Source organism: Protopterus annectens, chromosome 3.part1 (genome assembly GCF_019279795.1).
Source record: "Protopterus annectens isolate FY-2018-M chromosome 3.part1, PAN1.0, whole genome shotgun sequence".
Taxonomy (NCBI): domain Eukaryota; kingdom Metazoa; phylum Chordata; order Ceratodontiformes; family Protopteridae; genus Protopterus; species Protopterus annectens.
The window spans coordinates 102,391,845-102,410,401 of NC_056732.1; the positions used below are offsets into that span (position 1 = coordinate 102,391,845).

An 18,557-nucleotide genomic window follows, 5' to 3' on the forward strand; every position below is an offset into this window, starting at 1 on the left:
TGCAGTACTGCTCCTTAAATTACCCTGCCACACTAACAACTGGAAATCACTTTAAACTATCTTTGCATTATTTATGGAGCTCTTCTATTAGCCGGACAAAAGAACAAACTGTTTTTTTTTTCTTTTCAAAATAGTGTCATCACTTTGTTCACTTGACACAGACAGTGCTACTATAGTTGACAACTAAAAGTCATTTTGCTTTTCAAAATCTAAAAAAATTATTTTAATGTTTTTGTTTTTTTACACCTTTATAAGCATACTAACAGCTTTTAACATATAACTTTTTTTTATTAAATATGTAAAAAGGTAAAAGCAAGTCAAGTTATTCACATATTCAGAGACAAAAAAATCTACTCTATCATGCGACAAGTTATGGGTAATGTAAAATGAGTGTGATACATCTGAATAAGACTTTCTTGCATCTAATTATGACATCATTACTGATCTATTTAAAATTAACAGTACATACCGTATGTTTACATTCCTTTCAGTTTACATGAAATATATAACAAAAGCTTTATGATGTGCTGTTTAGCAAAATTAATTAACTGATGCATATTTAAACCATGATGGTGGAATACTGAAAAGTTCTGACAAGCTCTTCCACATGATATAGCTTTTTTATAGTGGCTGTATTCAAAACATGACATACAAGTGGTCATTTATTACATGAATGTAAAACAAAGCCACTTTGCTGCAGTAGATTTGTTTGGAGCCATTCTCTTTGCAATACTGGAATGTAGCGGCATTTGTCAAAAGTCCAGAATTTGAGAAATATAAGTAAGTAATTAGAGATGTTGTATGTCAGACTAGAAATGTCTTCAAAAACGCTATCCTTCATTCATACCTCACTTAGGCAGGTCAAATGGGTACAAGTTGTTAACATTGCCATTTGAGGTGATCAATATTCCTCTCACAGAGGTTCAGCCCTCTTTTCCTTAGCACAAAAAAGAAACCCTGCTCTTAGAGTGATAATAGAGGCACATCAGTGTCCCTGAAAAGAGACTCTGGTATACTTTTATTTGAAAAATGGCTTAAACATTTTTATTAGGTTTCATGAACAGAAAGAATATATCATTTCAATGGTAGAATCAGCTTCTTCATGATGGTATATCTTCATGGTCTTCTGCTTAAGAAATCTCTGTTCTTTTATATTTTTGAGTTGTTTAACTTGAGCAGAAGGTTGTTCCGTCAAGTACCATAGGTATTATTTCCCCTCAGTAAATCAAAACAACTGCTGATCGAACCAAAAGAGAAAAAAAAACAGGGTGGAACTCTGAACAAATCTCACACAGCCAAGTGGGGAAGCAGTTTTGACATAACTCTCTCATCTTTCAGTTGGACGCTCTGAAAGATGACAGCTGCAGTTACGACTTGGCAAAGTAATGGGTGTTTGAATGCACTGGCTCGCTGGCACTCACTACAGCACAAGAACATTAATGGCAGGACTTCAAGTGACTCATTCTGGTTTGGTGGCCACACACCATGTTCACCTTTCTAAAGAAAGTTCTCACAAGACGAACAGACCATCACCATGATGATGATGATGATGCATATCTGGTCAGTATTCTTCCTGCTGCTCAGGCTGCTCCTGACCTTCTTCTTCCTGGTGATCTGCACTGCTTTCCTGCAAAGCAGAAAGGAAAAACTATGAGCTTCAAATACACACAATTTTTGGCAGAATATTAGAGACACCAGTTGTCAAGTACGAAAGTAGCTCAGCGGCTGCTGCTGCACATTGTAATGATATTTGTTACTCAATGATCAATGCAAGACATGTACTCCAAAACTTGACCATTACTACAAGGACAGACAATACAGTTCAGTTCTACCTGGTCCATCAGTTATATAGCCATTTTACAAAAATGGGATAAAACCTTTGGTCTCAAAATATAATATTTTATTTCCACTTGTAAATCTACTTCTGCAGCCTAACCCTGACAGTTTGGCAAAAAGGATTAAATTATGAGCTTTTAATGAGCTTCATTGTGTATTCTTGAGCTGACTGCCTGTCTCCTGTATGAACCTGAGTATGTCACCTTACCAAACACTGCTACCAGGTCAACGATGATTGGTAGTCACTGTGCCTTCTTCTTCTTTCTGCTTGTCCCGGTTAGGGGTCGCCACAGCGGATCACCTGTCCGCTCAGCCTAGCAGGTTTAAATACAGCAAGAAATAAGCAGCAGATTCCACTGGAATAGTTTTTCTTTATGTTTACTGTCAGGAAAAAGTGTCTCATAATGTAGCCTCACCATCCGAGATTCATAAGTAAGACATACCAGTTTCCCTGACTTTAGGCCACTTTGTGGTCATGGCATTTCTACAATGTAGGCCTGAATCATAGTTTGTGCAGTACATACATTTTGCTTATACTGCATACAGGAGGAGAAGGAAAAAGCACATCACGTATGACAAAACCTGTCAGAAAGGAAGTGCTAAGAATATCACTAACTACTGCTACTTTGGCAATTAATTAAATAAAACAATTGCAAAAATACAGTAGACATTTCTCAAATATGAAAACTTCTGAAAATCAATTATTATGTGAATAACAACAAACACTCTGCATAGACTGGAAAATTTCAGTGTATTGACTGCTTAACTTGCATGGATTAGCATATCTCAGGAATTACAGAAAGGTCTATAAATGAACATAACATATTCTGAGTGCATTTTAAACATTTCTCTGTTCAGTGCATCAACAGTTTAATAGGTTCTACCCTATTATGTGTGACAAAATGATATGCACTTCACCTGTCTGACTGAGCATACTAATTCTGAGGATGATGTGTTAGGTCAGTACTTCTGTTATAGAAAGATGATGGACATTTCTGTTCGCATGTGCATATGCTTATCAACCCTGGGACACTCCTTAATGCAGAAACGTTTGGTGAAAGTATCAATGCAGCAAGTACATATTTCTACAAATGTCTAACTATATGATATGTACTCTAAGCAACACACAGAGCCAGCCTTACAATACAAATAATAGAGACATTTGGAATACGTGCCAAGGAAAATACATACAGAGGAGAAAATTCTTGTTTCACTGCAGAAACAGTTAAATGTCTACAATGACATCAGCTACTGTAACTGTTACATATCAGCTTCTGCCATCTCTGCCAACCAGATCATACTCATATGGGATGTGCTGTGTAGCATTTTATATGATTTATATGTTCTCGCATTGCTCTGCTTGGTGAGGGGGGGGGGGCACTTGAAAGCTACTCCACAAGAAGTTCCACTTCCAGTTTTGGGGGGGGGGGTAAACCTGCTTTAAGGGAAATTTTGTATTTAGTCAAGGAGGGTAACTATACAGCTTTTTTAGTTCAGCTGGTCTATTTAAAAATAAAAAAATGCCTGCTGGTACAGATGTGGAGCATCTCTTTGTGAACCATACAGCCTGGGTTGGTGAACAGATCTCAGCTGCCAGAGGTTTAGCAGGAAGTCTGAGGTTAGCTGATGCAGAGCTCTGTTCTTCCAGAAAGGCAAGCAAGTGCATATTCTGTGGAACTTCTCCCTTGAAGCAGCTGAAATTATGGCTAGCACACAAAAGTGCACCTGTGTCCGGTCAATGTTCTGTTCCCAATTTTTGTTGATTTGTTGTTTATTTGTGTGGGAAGGAATAACTACAGGATGAGAAGAACCTGTCTCTATGCTTTCCTTGAAAAGTGTTGCATATGATAATGAGACCTGAATAACAGGTTATGTAAGAGGTTACTAGGTTCAGGGTTTTGCAATGAAAGAACTGCAGCCACAAAATGAGCATTCAGAAGCAGAGGGTGGTACTAAGGAAAATAGAAAAATACAGCCTATCAAAAAATAAGCAGCAAAGGAGAAAGAAAAACTTGTTGTAAGTCATACATTACATTTTTCTTCTTGCCATTTAACAAGTACTTTCTTTTAATAAAATTTCATGATTCTTCCTTTCTTGTCACTTATTGATTTATTGATTGACTGACTGATTTTATTACCATATGAAAGATGCCTGGTCCAATTGAATGTTTTTCAGTAGCAATTTCAGCCACAGGAATAGCGTACAATATAATGATAAACAGCATCACCAAAATTGTTAAACGTCAGCTAAAAGTGAACATTTTCAGCAGCAACTTCAGTTACAAGAATGACACCAAACATTATAAAGTGAATTGTTTGATAGTACATATTAGCTAATAACAATAACTACATGCAGCGACAGAGGCATATCAATGAAATCAACATCATCTGCAAAAGTATAGTAAACGAATACACGGGGCATTCATATATTCATCATGACAATGGATACAGTAAAAGAGATGTCACCGATTCAAGACTTATGTTTAGAGATTCAAAGAACTGAAGCAGTTACAATGTGGCAATTTCACAATGATCAGCAGATTCTAGCACAGCATGGCTGCTGACTGAGAATAGTTGTTATGGGGATTTCTGTCTCTTGTTTTTGGATTGAGATTCTCCCAACTCTTTTAACAAAAGGCACCAAACTGTGGTGGAAGGGAGATCTTAATCAGAAAATGTCCACCTAGCATGGGGGGAAACAATAATATCCCAAATCTGGTCCTCATGAGCTATGAGGAAGTAGAGAAGGAAGAAATGTGGGAACTATTTGGATAGAGTGCTACTCCGCAATGTGCATCTTTGACTGAGGAACTGATACAGTGACGAGTCAGAACAGTGAATGAAGTCTGGCAGCTACAGTGATGTGTATTATTTCAAACCTAGGTAGTTAGTTCAGGAGGTTTAATGACTGAAACAAGAAAAAATTTAAAAGAAGAACTTTAGCACAGGCTTAAAGTCAAGGTGTGGCATCAGGAGGAATGGAAAGGAGATGAATTATACGTCTATCTGGTTTACAGACACAGTCATGGAGGTAGTAAGGGTCAATGTGACTTTGTATTAGAGCAACAGGAAAGGTGTCTACAATGGAAAATCCTGAAGAAACATGCAGGTTAGAATCTAAAATGAAAGAAAGGGTGAGGCAAGGATGGAAAGGGGAGAAGTAGCTTAGACCAAGGAAAATAAAGGTTTCTGCAGCTATGACTGGCAAGGGGAGGAGAATAAAGAAACTAGAAAATGCCCTGTTGGCCATGAGTGATACAGAACAAAATGATGCAATACAAAAGTAAAGGTACTGACTGATAAATTAGTAAAGGAAGGCTGTAGTGAAATTATCTTGTCACTTAGCATGCATTTATTTGGTAAATGGATGTGAGCATTGATCGCGTACATTTTCAGCTGCAACACTGTGTGTAACTACAATAATAAGGAGAATCTGCCAGCTTGACAGGCTTGGATTATACAACAGTTACTTAAAATGTGAGACACAATGTTTTTAAAATAACAGCACTCTATATTAGCAACTGATCACTCTAAGGATAATGCAGGATTTATCCAATTGAGATTTGCCTTTTGGTCAAATTAAACTATCATGATCAGCTGCTCAATTTTATTACGAAGGGAGGAATTTCTGTATGTTCTGTCACTGGACCCATGTAGTGTATAGACAGAACAGTCCTCACACTGACATGCACATAACCAGTAATATGTTAGATAATATGGATATCAACACCAAACACAGAAACAAGAAGAGTGCAGTAATGCAGAAAATAAGAAAACAGGATATGAATGGATTAATCTGGTTATATATGCTGCTTCCATACCAAGCACTGCAATGACAGACTTCCAGTGTAATGATGACAGTTTCCATGTTTCCATTATGGGATACATATCTAGGTTGACGGCAATGTTTGATGCAGTTGAAAACCCAGACTATCACTACTGCATATGTAAATAGCCTATGTTTTTGTTAAGTTCTTTCAGCTCATTTACTGTACCTAATTATCAATGTAACTCTGTTGGAGCTTTTCTCCCTGGTCCTGAAAAAGGACATGTATCCTACCTGCACCCGGTTAACAAATGTAAAATAAAATAAAAATAAATAAATGTACATAACCAGTAATATGTTAGACAAGCCAAGGTGTATGTACTAAAGCAATATGAGCCATTATGGATATCAACACCAAACACAGAAACAAGAAGAGTGCAGTAATGCAGAAAATAAGAAAACAGGATATGAATGGATTAATCTGGTTATATATGCTGCTTCCATACCAAGCACTGCAATGACAGACTTCCAGTGTAATGATGACTGTTTCCATTATGGGACACATATCTAGGTTGGCGGCAATGTTTGATGCAGTTGAAAACCCAGACTATCACTACTGCATATGTTTGGGGGGGGGACCTAACAGCTGCAGTACATGATAAGTAACAGACACTCACACATACACACACACACACACACACACACACACACACACACACACATATATATATATATATATATATATATATATAAATATATAACTTTACCTAGGCAAATGCTGTAAGTATGCAGAAGTATAGTTAGTGAACTCAGATGGGCACATACTTTTCTGATTATTTCTTAACAGCAGCAGTATGGTTTACAGAAGCTCAGTTAGCTCTATAAATGTCTTGTACACAGTTTACAACACAGAGCTTTAAACAGCCTTCTGACAAACATATTTACTCTTTTGAAACAAAAGATCTGACCATGCTCGCACTATGAAATGGCTGAAGAGGATGCAGCAGTGCTGTGGAATGGAACACAGACAAGTGTAAGCACAGTCATGTCTACGTGTTCCTCTTCTTACACAAGTCACACCTGGGGGTGACTCCTGGGAATGCAGCACCTCTGCCATGAAAGGAAGGTTGGGCATTGTTCATATTATCAACTTCTATGCAATGGAAAAGCACAAAATATTTACAGAAAAGCTAGCACTAAACCTGATAATATCTTCTACACACCTTCGGGGTTGAGGGTACATTCTTGCCAAAGGAGAGAGTGCTTGACTTCTTTCCTAAAGTTGGGATATTATCTCCTGTAACATGTCATCATAACAGAGCATGTCCAGTGAAGCATGAATTCCCTAGCCCGGCATGCCAATGGACAAGGGAAGTCTCCAATGAAGTGCTCAATATACTAACTATATCACAGAATGCCTGATGGATGTTAGATATTGTTTTCTTAGCTGTGCTAACTGCTTTATTTCTGTTATGGGGTGGGGACTGGATGGGGTCCACTGTCTTCTGTAAACTTTCTAAAGTTTAGAACTTTGAAAATGTATCATGTGGCTTACCATAACAAAGATACACTTCCCTAAACTGATCAAGAGTCTGAATTCTCTATACACTGTAGTGAAGTTTGTTTGAAAGCCTGAAACTGCAAATATATTATGTCAACCATAAAAAGATTTTTAGTGAAATAAGCTTCATCCTATGGCAGAATGTAAATACTATGTGTAGAGACTGGTGGGAAGGTATATGGGTATGTCCCGTTGTGGTGGGGATGTCATGGAAAGAATCTGCTGGGGACACAGTCAAATGAGTAGACTCTAGGCCACCACAACTCCAGAAGATGCCTCTTGGTCAGGCACTGTTCCTTCTCTTTGACCTGTTTCAATTATTTACTGTACTATGTGGAGAAATCCAGTGAAATCTGGATCAATGTGGAGAAACTCTGGAGACTGAAAAGCATGCTTCCTACTCTAAGACCTAGTCAGAAGAACATGGAGTGTAGCTTGTCTGAAATAAAATATTCACTCTCTTGGAGAAAGGAATGAAGACTAGCTGTTTATTTTCATCCTCACAGAAGAGGACTTGGCCTTCTTGGAAAGCTTCTTCATTCTGTTTCCTTCTTCTTCTTCTACCACTGTGAACATAAGGAAGATGAAGCAAACGAAGAGACAAAGGAAAGTGGTGAAGGTGAAGTTATCCCCCCTCCAGCTTTTGGCAGATCATTTGATTGCTGTTCTAATGGTGGTAGTGTGTAAACCTTTGCCAGTGGCATTTTGATCTGTACTGACGAAAGAACTTTTGCCTGTCTTAATGTTTAAAGAACTAAGTAAAGAAAGAACAGTTACAAGTTGGTTGTAACTATAGATGCTTGAGACTTAGGGTATCTGATGGATGTTAGGTACAGAACAAAAACCAAAGATCAGAAAAAAGTACTATGGCAACCCACAAGCTTTTTGTACCTTTAACATTCAAACAAGAACCAGTTATGGAGCTCCAGACTGGCAACAATAAACATTCTACGTACATGTCAGTTGCTTCATAAGTGGTTGAGTGCAAGGACAGCTAGGCCAGGTAGTGGCTAAGGTCATGTCTATGTCTGTCATGGCAACAGCATATCAACTGAATCTGTGTTGGTTAAAGTAGAATGACCTGTTATTCAGTGGCTGATCATGTGCTCTAAATAAAAGTACTTCAGGATTTTGTCCAAAGCAATGAGAGGGACAGCTGGTATTAGTACCACCTCCCATCAGGATTTACAGTATGATGCAAAATTAGAAGTTATGTACCTACCATAACGTTCCATGTTAGTTGTCTTCTCTCGCCTTCTTTCTTGCTGGATGGGTTCGGACCACTTGCTAAGCTCGAGAGCTAATTTTACCAGCTCGAGGCAACCCTATATCCCATGATGCAAGGCGTGACTACCTCAGATCTCGTTTGGTAGCTATAAGAAAAAACCCTGCCATAAAAAACTTCTTCACAAGGAAGAAGACAAACGAAATGTAGAAGAAACCAGGTCAAAACCCGGTAACAGTAGTGACACTTCCTACTGGGAGCTCATGGAAAGAGTGAACTAAACCCAGAAAAGAGTACAACTTCAACGTCTGTCCAGGCTAGGGGAAGGAGGGAGGGAAAGAAAGAAGCGAGAAGACAACGCACATGGAACGATATGGTAGGTACATAAGTACTAAATGTTAAGATGTCAAACTCGCCTTCATTCTGCTGGATGGGACCGCGTCCCTAGCACCTCTATCCTGGGTGGCTCAATGGAACAGACTCTTGAGAACTGTGGAACCAAACCTGGCCCTGTCCCTGGAGGCCAAGTCCAATTTGTAATGAGAAACAAAGGTGTGAGGAGTGGCCCAAGTGGCTGCTGCACAAATGGTGTCAATAGGTAGCCTATCTTGAAAAGCTGTGGAACTGGCTAGGCTCCTGGTAGAATGGGCTTTTTTGAGGGCAGTTGCTTGCACCTAAGAAGATAAACATAAGAAATGATAGAAGACAGCCATCTGGATAGGGTCACTTTGGAGACCTGAAGACCTTTCCTGTTTTCTGCATAAGAAAGAAACAGTTGATCAGATTTCCTGAATTGTTTAGTTCTGTCCAAGTAATACCTGAGTTGACGATGGACATCCAAACAGTGAAGTTTTTGTTCCGCCTTGTTAGAATAATTAGGAAAAGACTGGCAAATCAATAGATTGGTTGATATTCTTCTGGGAAGCAATCTTGGGCAAAAAGGATGGATTGGTTCTTAATGATACCCTATCTTTGTGGAAAACCAAATATGGGGAACGGACACAGAGAGCCTGAAGTTCAGACACCCTTCTGGCTGAAGTAACAGCAACTAGAAAAATTGTCTTCCAGGAAAGAAGCTTCAATGAGCATGAAGCAGCCGGTTCAAAGGGGGTAGTATCAAGGATGCCAGCATTAAATTTAAATCCCATTGTGGAGGGGATCTTTGATAGGAGGTTTTAGGAGAAATATCCTCTCAGAAAAGCTTTGCAAAGCTTGTGGGACATAATATTTTGATCCGCTAAGCCCACATGAAAATTTGAGATAGCTGCCAATTGAACCTTAACTGTAGATGGAGAAGAACCCAATTGAAAAATCTCAGCTAAGAATTCCAAGACTGAATGCACAGGAGCAGTAAAGGGATCTAAGTCTCTAGACTTTGCCCAGAAGGAAAAACGTTGCCATTTACTAGCATAAATCCTTCTAGTAGAGGACTTCAGAGAAGCTACTATGATCTCTCTAACAGGGTCAGAGATCATAGGAAGCCTGGCTAAGGAAGGAAGTGGAACAACCAAGCAGTGAGGTTGAGGGAAGGAATGGACCGGTGCAGTTGACCCGAATGATGGGTCAGAAGATCTGGAACTGGGTCCAGATGCCAAGGCTGTACGACGAGATGACGATGCAGGGACATAAACCAAATTTGTTGAGGCCAGTAAGGGGCAATGAGAATCAACTTGGCTCTCAATACGGTAGCTTTCTGAATTACTTGAGGAATAAGTGGGTATGGAGGAAAAGCATAAAGAAGTCCCCGGGGCCAATCCTGGGTTAGAGCATCTCTCGGGGGATGGCCTGGTAGAGGAAAGAGAGTGAAGAAGTCCAGGCATTTGCTGTTTTGGGGTGTAGCAAAAAGGTCGCAGCAAGGAACGCCCCACTTCTGAAAAATCTCGTCCACTACTGATTGTTTGAGAGACCACTCATGTGGCATGAGAATAGCTCTGCTCAGCCTGTCCGCTAAGAGGTTGGATTTCCCGGGGATGTGCGTTGCTATCAGAAACCGATGAGAGGAGATTGCCCATTGCCAAAGTCTGAGAGCTTCTCGACACAGTGGGTAGGACCTGGTCCCGCCCTGCTTGTTGATATACCAGACCACGGACATATTGTCCGTCTGAACTGCAATAGTCCCTAAAGGAAGAAAGTCGTTGAGGGCCTGCAACGTTAAAAGCACTGCTCTCATCTCTAGGACATTTATGTGCAGATGGTATTCTATTGGTTGCCAAGTCCCATGGACCATCCTGCCCTGACAATGCCCCCACCCGATCAGAGAGGCATCCGAGTGACTGTGGCAACGGGACTGGGGAACAAACAGTCGGCCCTGATGGAGTTGCGGGAAGACATCCACCAGGTTAGATGACTCTTGCGATTGTGTCACAAATATCTCGTCGCATGGGGAGCTGCTGGAATGACCACTGGGTGAACAACATCCACTGCAAAAGACGCATGTGGAAGCGGGCTAACAGCAGTAGAACAATGGCCGCAGCCATAAGACCTAGAACCTTCAGGACAAATCTGGCCCTGATTCTCTTGTTCAGTAATATGATTCAAACGTACTTTTGGATGTCCAGAATTCTTTGGTTTGTGAGTCTCGCTGACATCCTGACAGTGTTTAATTCTGCGCCTATAAAGGTAATAGATTGGCAAGGTGACAGAGAAGATTTTTCGAAGTTTACTGAAATCCCCAATTGGTTGCAGATGTGAAGGGTGTAGTCTCTGGCCTTGAGAAGTTGATGCCTGGTGGTGGCAGAGAGGAGCCAGTCGTCTAGGTACGGAAACACCTGGAATCCTTGACGTCTCAGATGAGCCGTGACCACTGCCATACATTTGGTAAACACTCTGGGGGCTGTAGTGAGGCCAAAGGGCAGGGCTCTGAATTGAAAATGACTGGTCCCCAGCAAAGCGGAGAAACCTTCTGAGCGCCTGTGAATTTTATGTGATAGTACGCCTCCTGAGGGTCTATTGAGCACATCCAGTTGTCCTTGCCAAAAAGGGTAGAATGGACTGAAGCGTGACCATCCGGAATCTTGCCTTCTTGACAAACTTGTTTAGTTTGCTGAGGTCTAAAACTGGTCTCCAATCTCCCGTCCTTTTGGGGACCAAAAAGATTCTTGAGTAGATGCCGGATCCTACTTGGTCTGCTGGAACTAGTTGGACGGCTCTTTTTGCTAGGAGCTTTGATACCTCCAGCTTTGCCAATTCCCTTAGACCGGGTGAAACGTCTGGAAGGGACTGATGAGGAACGGGATACTGTAGCCCTCGGATATGATCGCCTGTACCCATTTGTCTTGAGATAGGGAACGCCAGGCTATTGGGTACAGCGACAATCTTCCCCCGACTGCCTCCAAGGGTGGACAGTCGGGCAACACCTCAGGGATGCTGGAAGGGTTTATCAGAGAGAGGCTCCCTGCTACCCTGATTCTGCAGACCCCCTCTGCCCCTAGGGCAGCGTCTATTGTTATTACCCCCTCTGCCTCTGGGGGTAAACTGACCACGTGTGTCAGGCTTGACTCCCTGAGATTTACAAAACCACATTTTCCCTCCCTTCTACCCTTTTGGATAGGTTCTTGAAGGGGTGGAGAAATGGACTCCTACGGCAGAAAGAGTCTTGCCGTCTTGCTCACACCTGGTCAATGTGTCCCTCACCTGAGGTCCAAACAAAGCTGAACCATCAAAGGGCGTATTAGTGAAGGACGCCTTAAAGGGATCTGCGAAATTACAAAGCCGCATCTAGGCCTGACGCCTAAGTGCCACTCCTGTGCCTGCGGCTCTACTCGCTCCATCGGCTACATAAGAGATGAGCCGCATGGAGGAGTTAGTTATAGAATTTAGGATTCCTAGCTGTGAGGCAATCTTTTCTTGAGCCCCCGCAGTTGATGGATCCTGAACCACCTCACCTAGTTCCTTGAGAATGTCTCTCTGAAGCCTGGTAAAGTGACAGAGATAGTTCAGCGAATGCATAGCAAAGGTCGCTGAAGAAAACATCCACTTACCATACCTATTCATGGTCCTAGAGTCCTTGTTAGGAGGATGGACAGGTACGGAAGGATCAGCAAGTTCCTTCTTAGTGGCCGCCACCACCATGGCATCAACCGGGACACCTTTGGTAAGAAACTGTTTGCCTGAAGGGGCCGTGATAAATTTAGAGGTCCTCCTGGGGACTGGTTCCACAGAATCCGGGGCTGTCCACGCCTTCCGAGCCACCACTTGCATGAGGGGTCGAAGGCGGAGACACCCAGGAGGTGGAGGGTCGAGATCCAAAAGCCTCCAGGTATACCGACTCATCCTCGGAGGGGTCAATGGAAGGCCAATTCCCCCTCTGCTTAAGGAGTTCCAGGATGTCTGAAAAAGAGACATCCTCAGAGGGGGACCGTGGGGAACCCTCCGACTCATCTAAGTCGGTATCTGATGTCGCAGACTCAGGGGAGTCTGTGTGCTTCCTCTTGCACATCCTCTTATGCAGGGGTTCTCCCGCAGGATCAGGAGAAACCTCGGAAGAGGAAGTTCTTCCCAATGGGGAAACCTGAGGTGATGGATCTCTGGGTCTGGGAGCAAGAGAATGGCAAGAGACATCAACAGGCACCGAAGAGGGAGGAGCTAATGGAACAGACCGCTGACTCAGTTCCGGGGCTAGAACACTCCTCATCACGTCGAAGGCACCCCTCCCAGGGAGGCCAGAAGACTCCCGCTCCGAAGAAACAGGAATCCCTGGTCCCACCGAAAAGGAAGGCTCCGAGGCCGATGTCGGTGCCGAGCTCACCAATGCCGAAGCTCCAAGAGGGAGAGCGGGGTCGGACAAGGGTCCGATGCCACTAGCCCCCTCAGAGCCGACAAGGGAGACCCGATGACCGGATCCCTCCAAGGAAGGTCTCATGGAAGAGATCGGAGTCGAAGACGACGGAGCCGAAAGGGGAAGTATTGGCTCAGGCGCACCCACGGTCACCGCTCCGAGAAGCTCGGCCCAACTCTGAAGGAGTGTCTGAGGAGGAATTTCAGGGGGATGAGAAATAGCAGTCGTCTGTTGAGACGGGCTATGGAGCATTTGGGCTAGTGCCTGTGACTTCAACAGTCTACTTACCACCCTCTCTAAATCATGGTCTGATAGCCTGGAAGACCTTGAAGATCGGCTCCGCTGCGAAAGTAGAGGAGATCCCGGAGCCAAACAAATTGACTCCAGAGAAGGGGACCGAGATCTCTTCTTGGACGGAGCCATCGGAGCCGAAGACCCTTTGGTTCCAGATGGAGCCGCAGGCTTGTCGGCTCCAATGCTGGTTAAAGATGTGTCGGCTCCGGCCGGAGCCGACATAGTCATAGGTACTTTTGTATCGGAGCCAGACGGAGCCGATACCACAACCTCTAATGTGGAAAGATTGGCTCCAGCCGGAGCCGATCTCGACTCCGAAGGAGTCGGAGCCACCGCCAAAGGCTTAAGCACCACAGCCTGGGCTTTAGGTGGCTTAGAGGGCTTAGCCGACCCAGTCTTGGTCGGAGAACCCTCTGGCTTCAACAAGCCACGTAGAATCAGCTTGTTTCGCTCCTGCAGGACTCTCTGGCTAAAGGAGTGACAAATAGCACAGGAGTCCTGCAGGTGTAAAGGCCCCAGGCAGTACACACAAGAAGTGTGACCGTCTGTCAGAGACATCTTCTGACAGCACGAGTCACACTTCTTGAAGCCTGAGACCTTCACTTCCTTGGACATAGTATGCCCACAAAAAACACACAACAGTCACACAGTTATCTGAGAGAAAACTGAAAAACACAGACACTCTCCTGACAGGAAACTGGGAGGGAGGTTTAAGGTCTGAGGGAGAAAAATTATCCTTATGTAAGGAAGAAAAAGGAATATAGGGTAAAAGAATATCTAATACAATAGCGCTAACACTACAGTGAAGCCTAGAAAAAAAGGGGAAAAATACTCTGCATAATCCAAAAAACTTTACCTGAGCTGGTAGAGAGAGACCTCTTCGCGAAGCGGCAAACGAGATCTGAGGTAGTCACGCCTTGCATCATGGGATATAGGGTTGCCTCGAGCTGGTAAAATTAGCTCTCGAGCTTAGCAGTCGGAGCCGAGGATCGGCTCCGAACCCATCCAGCAAGAATGAAGGCGAGTTTGACAACTTAACATCTGCATTGTTTGTGTTGTGCTTGTATGAGAAGACTGCACCCACATCATTTTCAGGGCCTGCCTCATACACATGGGTACTGGCATGGCAGCTGGAAGGATTTCTATTCCACAACTGTTAGGTGGTGTGCAACACACAGAGTATTACAATAATATGTCTGTGCACAAACTAAGCAGGTCCCATAATTCACCTATCTGGCACACACCAGACCTACACCAGTGACTTATGTGGGGTGACTTTCTACAGGAACATTATATTGGTGATGCTGAATACTGCTGAAACCTCGGCTCATGATACTGCTATGGGATCCACAGAGCATGGTTGAAATCATAAACAACTCTGCACTGCCACAGACTCGCAACATTGCCAAGTGTGTGTTCATATTGTTGAAGGCCCAGTTCCTCTGCTTAGATTCTTCTGCTGGCATGCTGCAGTATGCACTGGAGACTTGCAGCATGACATCTGTGCATTTGCAATGCTATATAACATGGTGGTATGGAGACAGCTAGAGCATGGGATCACCACTGGAAGACTGAATAGATCAGGTCCAGGGGTAGAGGTGGTGCTGGTTGAGGATTTGGAGGAGGATCCAGTTGCAAAGAAAGCTTATGCAAGGCAGAGGCAGAGACAATACACTGGGGCACTTGCAAAAATGTGGTACATGGTTCATAGCTATGGGCCAGAATACACATAACAAAGAGAAAATGTGATTCATGCCATACTACACCCAGGCTGTACAATACAGTGCATTAACTGGTCATCCAGTGCATTAGATATTACCTAATCCATGTAACATAGTGGTTATGGCAGGTCACAGTTGTCATCTTCTCCACAGGTGGGGAAGGGCACAGTGACGGGGACCGGCAACAGCAATACTGGTGGAAGGGTATAATAAGTATGTAGAACGGGAATGCTACATGGCTGGTTGGATGGGTAGAACTGGGTATACTGTGCAGTGAAGCGGTAGTGCTTCCTGAGGGGGCAGGTGGGCAGATTCTGGAGGTACTTGCACAGTATTGGTTCAATCCACTCCAGCTACAGATGTCATTGTGCTCTGTAAATGTGGATTTGACAGCTGTCATAAAACCTCACAGGAGAATGACACAGACCATGACCATCCACAGCAACAGGGGTGTCCCCCTCAGAAGAACTGCATCACCATTAAAACCTGCTGGCAAGAAAGATACTGAACTGTGACTGCCTAGTTGTGCCATGTGCATGACCACCACATAGGCTATGCCTGTGCATGTGACCATGTCGGTGCTACTCTAAGCTCACTTCTAGTAGGGGGTGACCTCAATAAATCTGTACTGTGGGGTGCAACCACAATGGAGGTAGAGGACTGGTGACCACAAGAACAGAGTCAGCACTGGTGTATGGAGGCAAACAGTCCCATGGAGGCACTGAAGGCATCCAGGTGCCTGTTCAACATGCTGATCAGGTGACTGATGCATTGCATATTCTCACGTGTGTTGTCATGTGTTGCCAGACAGGCCAGATAGAACAGCAATCATCTCTGCCATGTCAGTGGTTGTGTCTGTCCATGCCTGGACCATTGCACTGCATAATCCCTTTTGTGACACCCAGTTTGTGCAATAAATGGGAGCCATGGCTTTGATTGCCATAGGCCTGCTGTTCCAGTCCTCTGTTCCCATGCTCTGTGATGGACACACTTGTCACTGCAGATTAATGGAGCAGGGGATGTGGGTGCACACTGCATAGAGCTGCTGGGCATGACTTGTTCTTCCATTTCCAGTAGAGAAGTGAAGGTGTGTTCTACAGGCAATAGAGGTGTATCACAAGATGTGTGTAATAGTGTGGCCTCCACAGTTACCCCTGCTGAGAGTGGCACTGTGACTTCAGACTGTGCCAGAGTTAGGTTTCTAGTATCATTAGGCTCCAGTACAGCAGTGATATCAAGCATGACCTGTTCTATAGTGGAGTACTGCATGGCCATAGCATCTGTGAATGCAAATACCTGTGTGTAAGACAGCTAATCTGTGACAATCCTGCACTTCAGTGCTTCAGCAACACTGCAGGTAATGGTAAATGCACAGAATGTACACAAACATACCTTGTGCTGTGTATTGCCATCCCTGCATCCCAGACTCGACTGTAGGGAAGATATGGTGGTGTTTAACATCTAGACGTTGATGGCACTGGTGTGCCACAACACAAAGCTACTGGCATACAAACATAGCGATTTAGTACATCCCTGCTAAAGACACGATAGCATGACCAGTTCAGCATCCAAAACCAAGCCTCCACCAGGTATAAGAATCCTTTCATTCATTTCTGGAGAGGGTTGCCAGGAACTCTTCAATGTTTTTGATGGTGGTATGTAACAGTGGACACCCACCTGTGACCATCCTCTCTTGTGAAATGACGTGGGTCTTTATGTGTGCATACAGAATCATATCAGCAATTCAGGAATGCACTACAGTGGGGAAAAGTGCATATACCTTTTACCTACCTTACAGTACTCTACATGGTGCCATATTAACTGCAGTTCAGTGAAATGAGATTCAGTGAAATGAGTTTTCAGTTATTTGTGTTTTCAGCGATGTGGTCGGGGCGAAATGAAATTCAGTGAAATGAGATTCACCGAAACAAAGTAGACCCATATATATATATATATATATATATATATATATATATATATATATATACATATATATATATATATATATATATATATATATATATATATATATATATATATATATATATATATATATATACACACACACACACACACACACACACACACACACTATAAAATGCCTCATGTAACATTTTCATTAAAACTTGCTGTAATAAATTAACTAACTCAATTGTGTTGTAGAACGGAGCACTGATTTGTTTGAGAAGAAACTTAAAACTTAGATGTGCACAGTCGGATAATATTTTTAAAGAGAATCTGAGAAACAAAGAGTACCCAGGGGGTTAAGGCACTCAAAGTTTCCAAATGGTACAGATCCAGACACTGACTTGTACAAGGACATGTTTAAGTTATCTGACAAACAAGGGTTTCAGTTAATGAAATTTTTGGTCAGATATAATGAAAAAAAAATGACTGACACCCTTATGGAGGAGGTACAAGCCTTAAAAGATGGACATAGCTAGTACCTACATTCATTTGGCACATTTCTGAAAGGAAGAAAACACAAACAAATAAAGGTCTCCACTGCATAATAGATCACACAGCTTAAATGTGAATATTATGTAAGGACAAAACTAAAACGCAGTGTCTGCATGTTTAATGCCTGTTTATCCAGGTAACATATTTCTTTTTTATGACCTCTTACACAGTACATTTTGGAAGTCACGTCAACAATGGCAATCTCTTGATCAAATGTAATTTCTTGATATGTCCTGATGTAACTCAGTAATCCAATACTAGACTAATCAATTAACCATTAAAATGCAACTGTGGGAGAGATACCCCTTGGATTACTTTTGGGTTTTCTTTTCTAAACCATGTTCCTTTTTCTTTTTTTTTTCTCAAAAAATTTTTTATTAAATATATAAATAACAAGACAGAAGTTTTATACATGAACAGTAGGTATAAATAAACATATTTCGACTCATAGATGAGAAAACAATCCTTCAGGAGATTTAACATATTATTAAGTAATAAAGCAATACGCAATATGTACACTATATACAAGTTAGGCAACCTGAAAAAAAAAAAAAAAAAAAATTTAACATTAACTATTTATTATATTTAAGACTTTTTCTAACACTAACTTTTTTAATGCTTTTTTTTTGGACTTCTAACTAAGTGCCTTTGAGCATCAACATATGAAAAAGCCATTTTCTGGAAAGTAACCCAATTTAGTTTGGTTCGATCCAGCCAATTTTGTATTATGTAAAGTTTTAGTTATGAGCAAATAAAAATGATAACATGAATATCTAATTTTGAAAGATGAATTAATGGAATACGAAGAATAGCAAGTTCCCAGGACAATGTAGACTTTTGGTACCCCATTTTCTGCAATCTGACTTTCAAAGAGGTCCATAATCTGTGAGAAAAATGACAATACCATTAAGATATGT

At 42.3% G+C, this 18,557-nt stretch overlaps 1 protein-coding gene across 4 annotated transcripts in view; it reads right to left on the reverse strand.

Annotated features, from left to right (window-relative positions):
* Positions 1–208: 208 nt before the first annotated feature.
* The window catches only part of MAPRE2 (microtubule associated protein RP/EB family member 2), a 2,455,004-nt gene continuing 2,436,655 nt past the window's right edge, over positions 209–18,557 (reverse strand). For all 4 annotated transcript variants that reach the window (XM_044066619.1, XM_044066620.1, XM_044066616.1 and 1 more), the window contains one exon: positions 209–1,627. In XM_044066619.1, the coding sequence (XP_043922554.1) occupies positions 1,562–1,627 (66 nt within the window). In that variant the 3' untranslated portion in view covers positions 209–1,561. The remainder of the gene's footprint in view (positions 1,628–18,557) is intronic.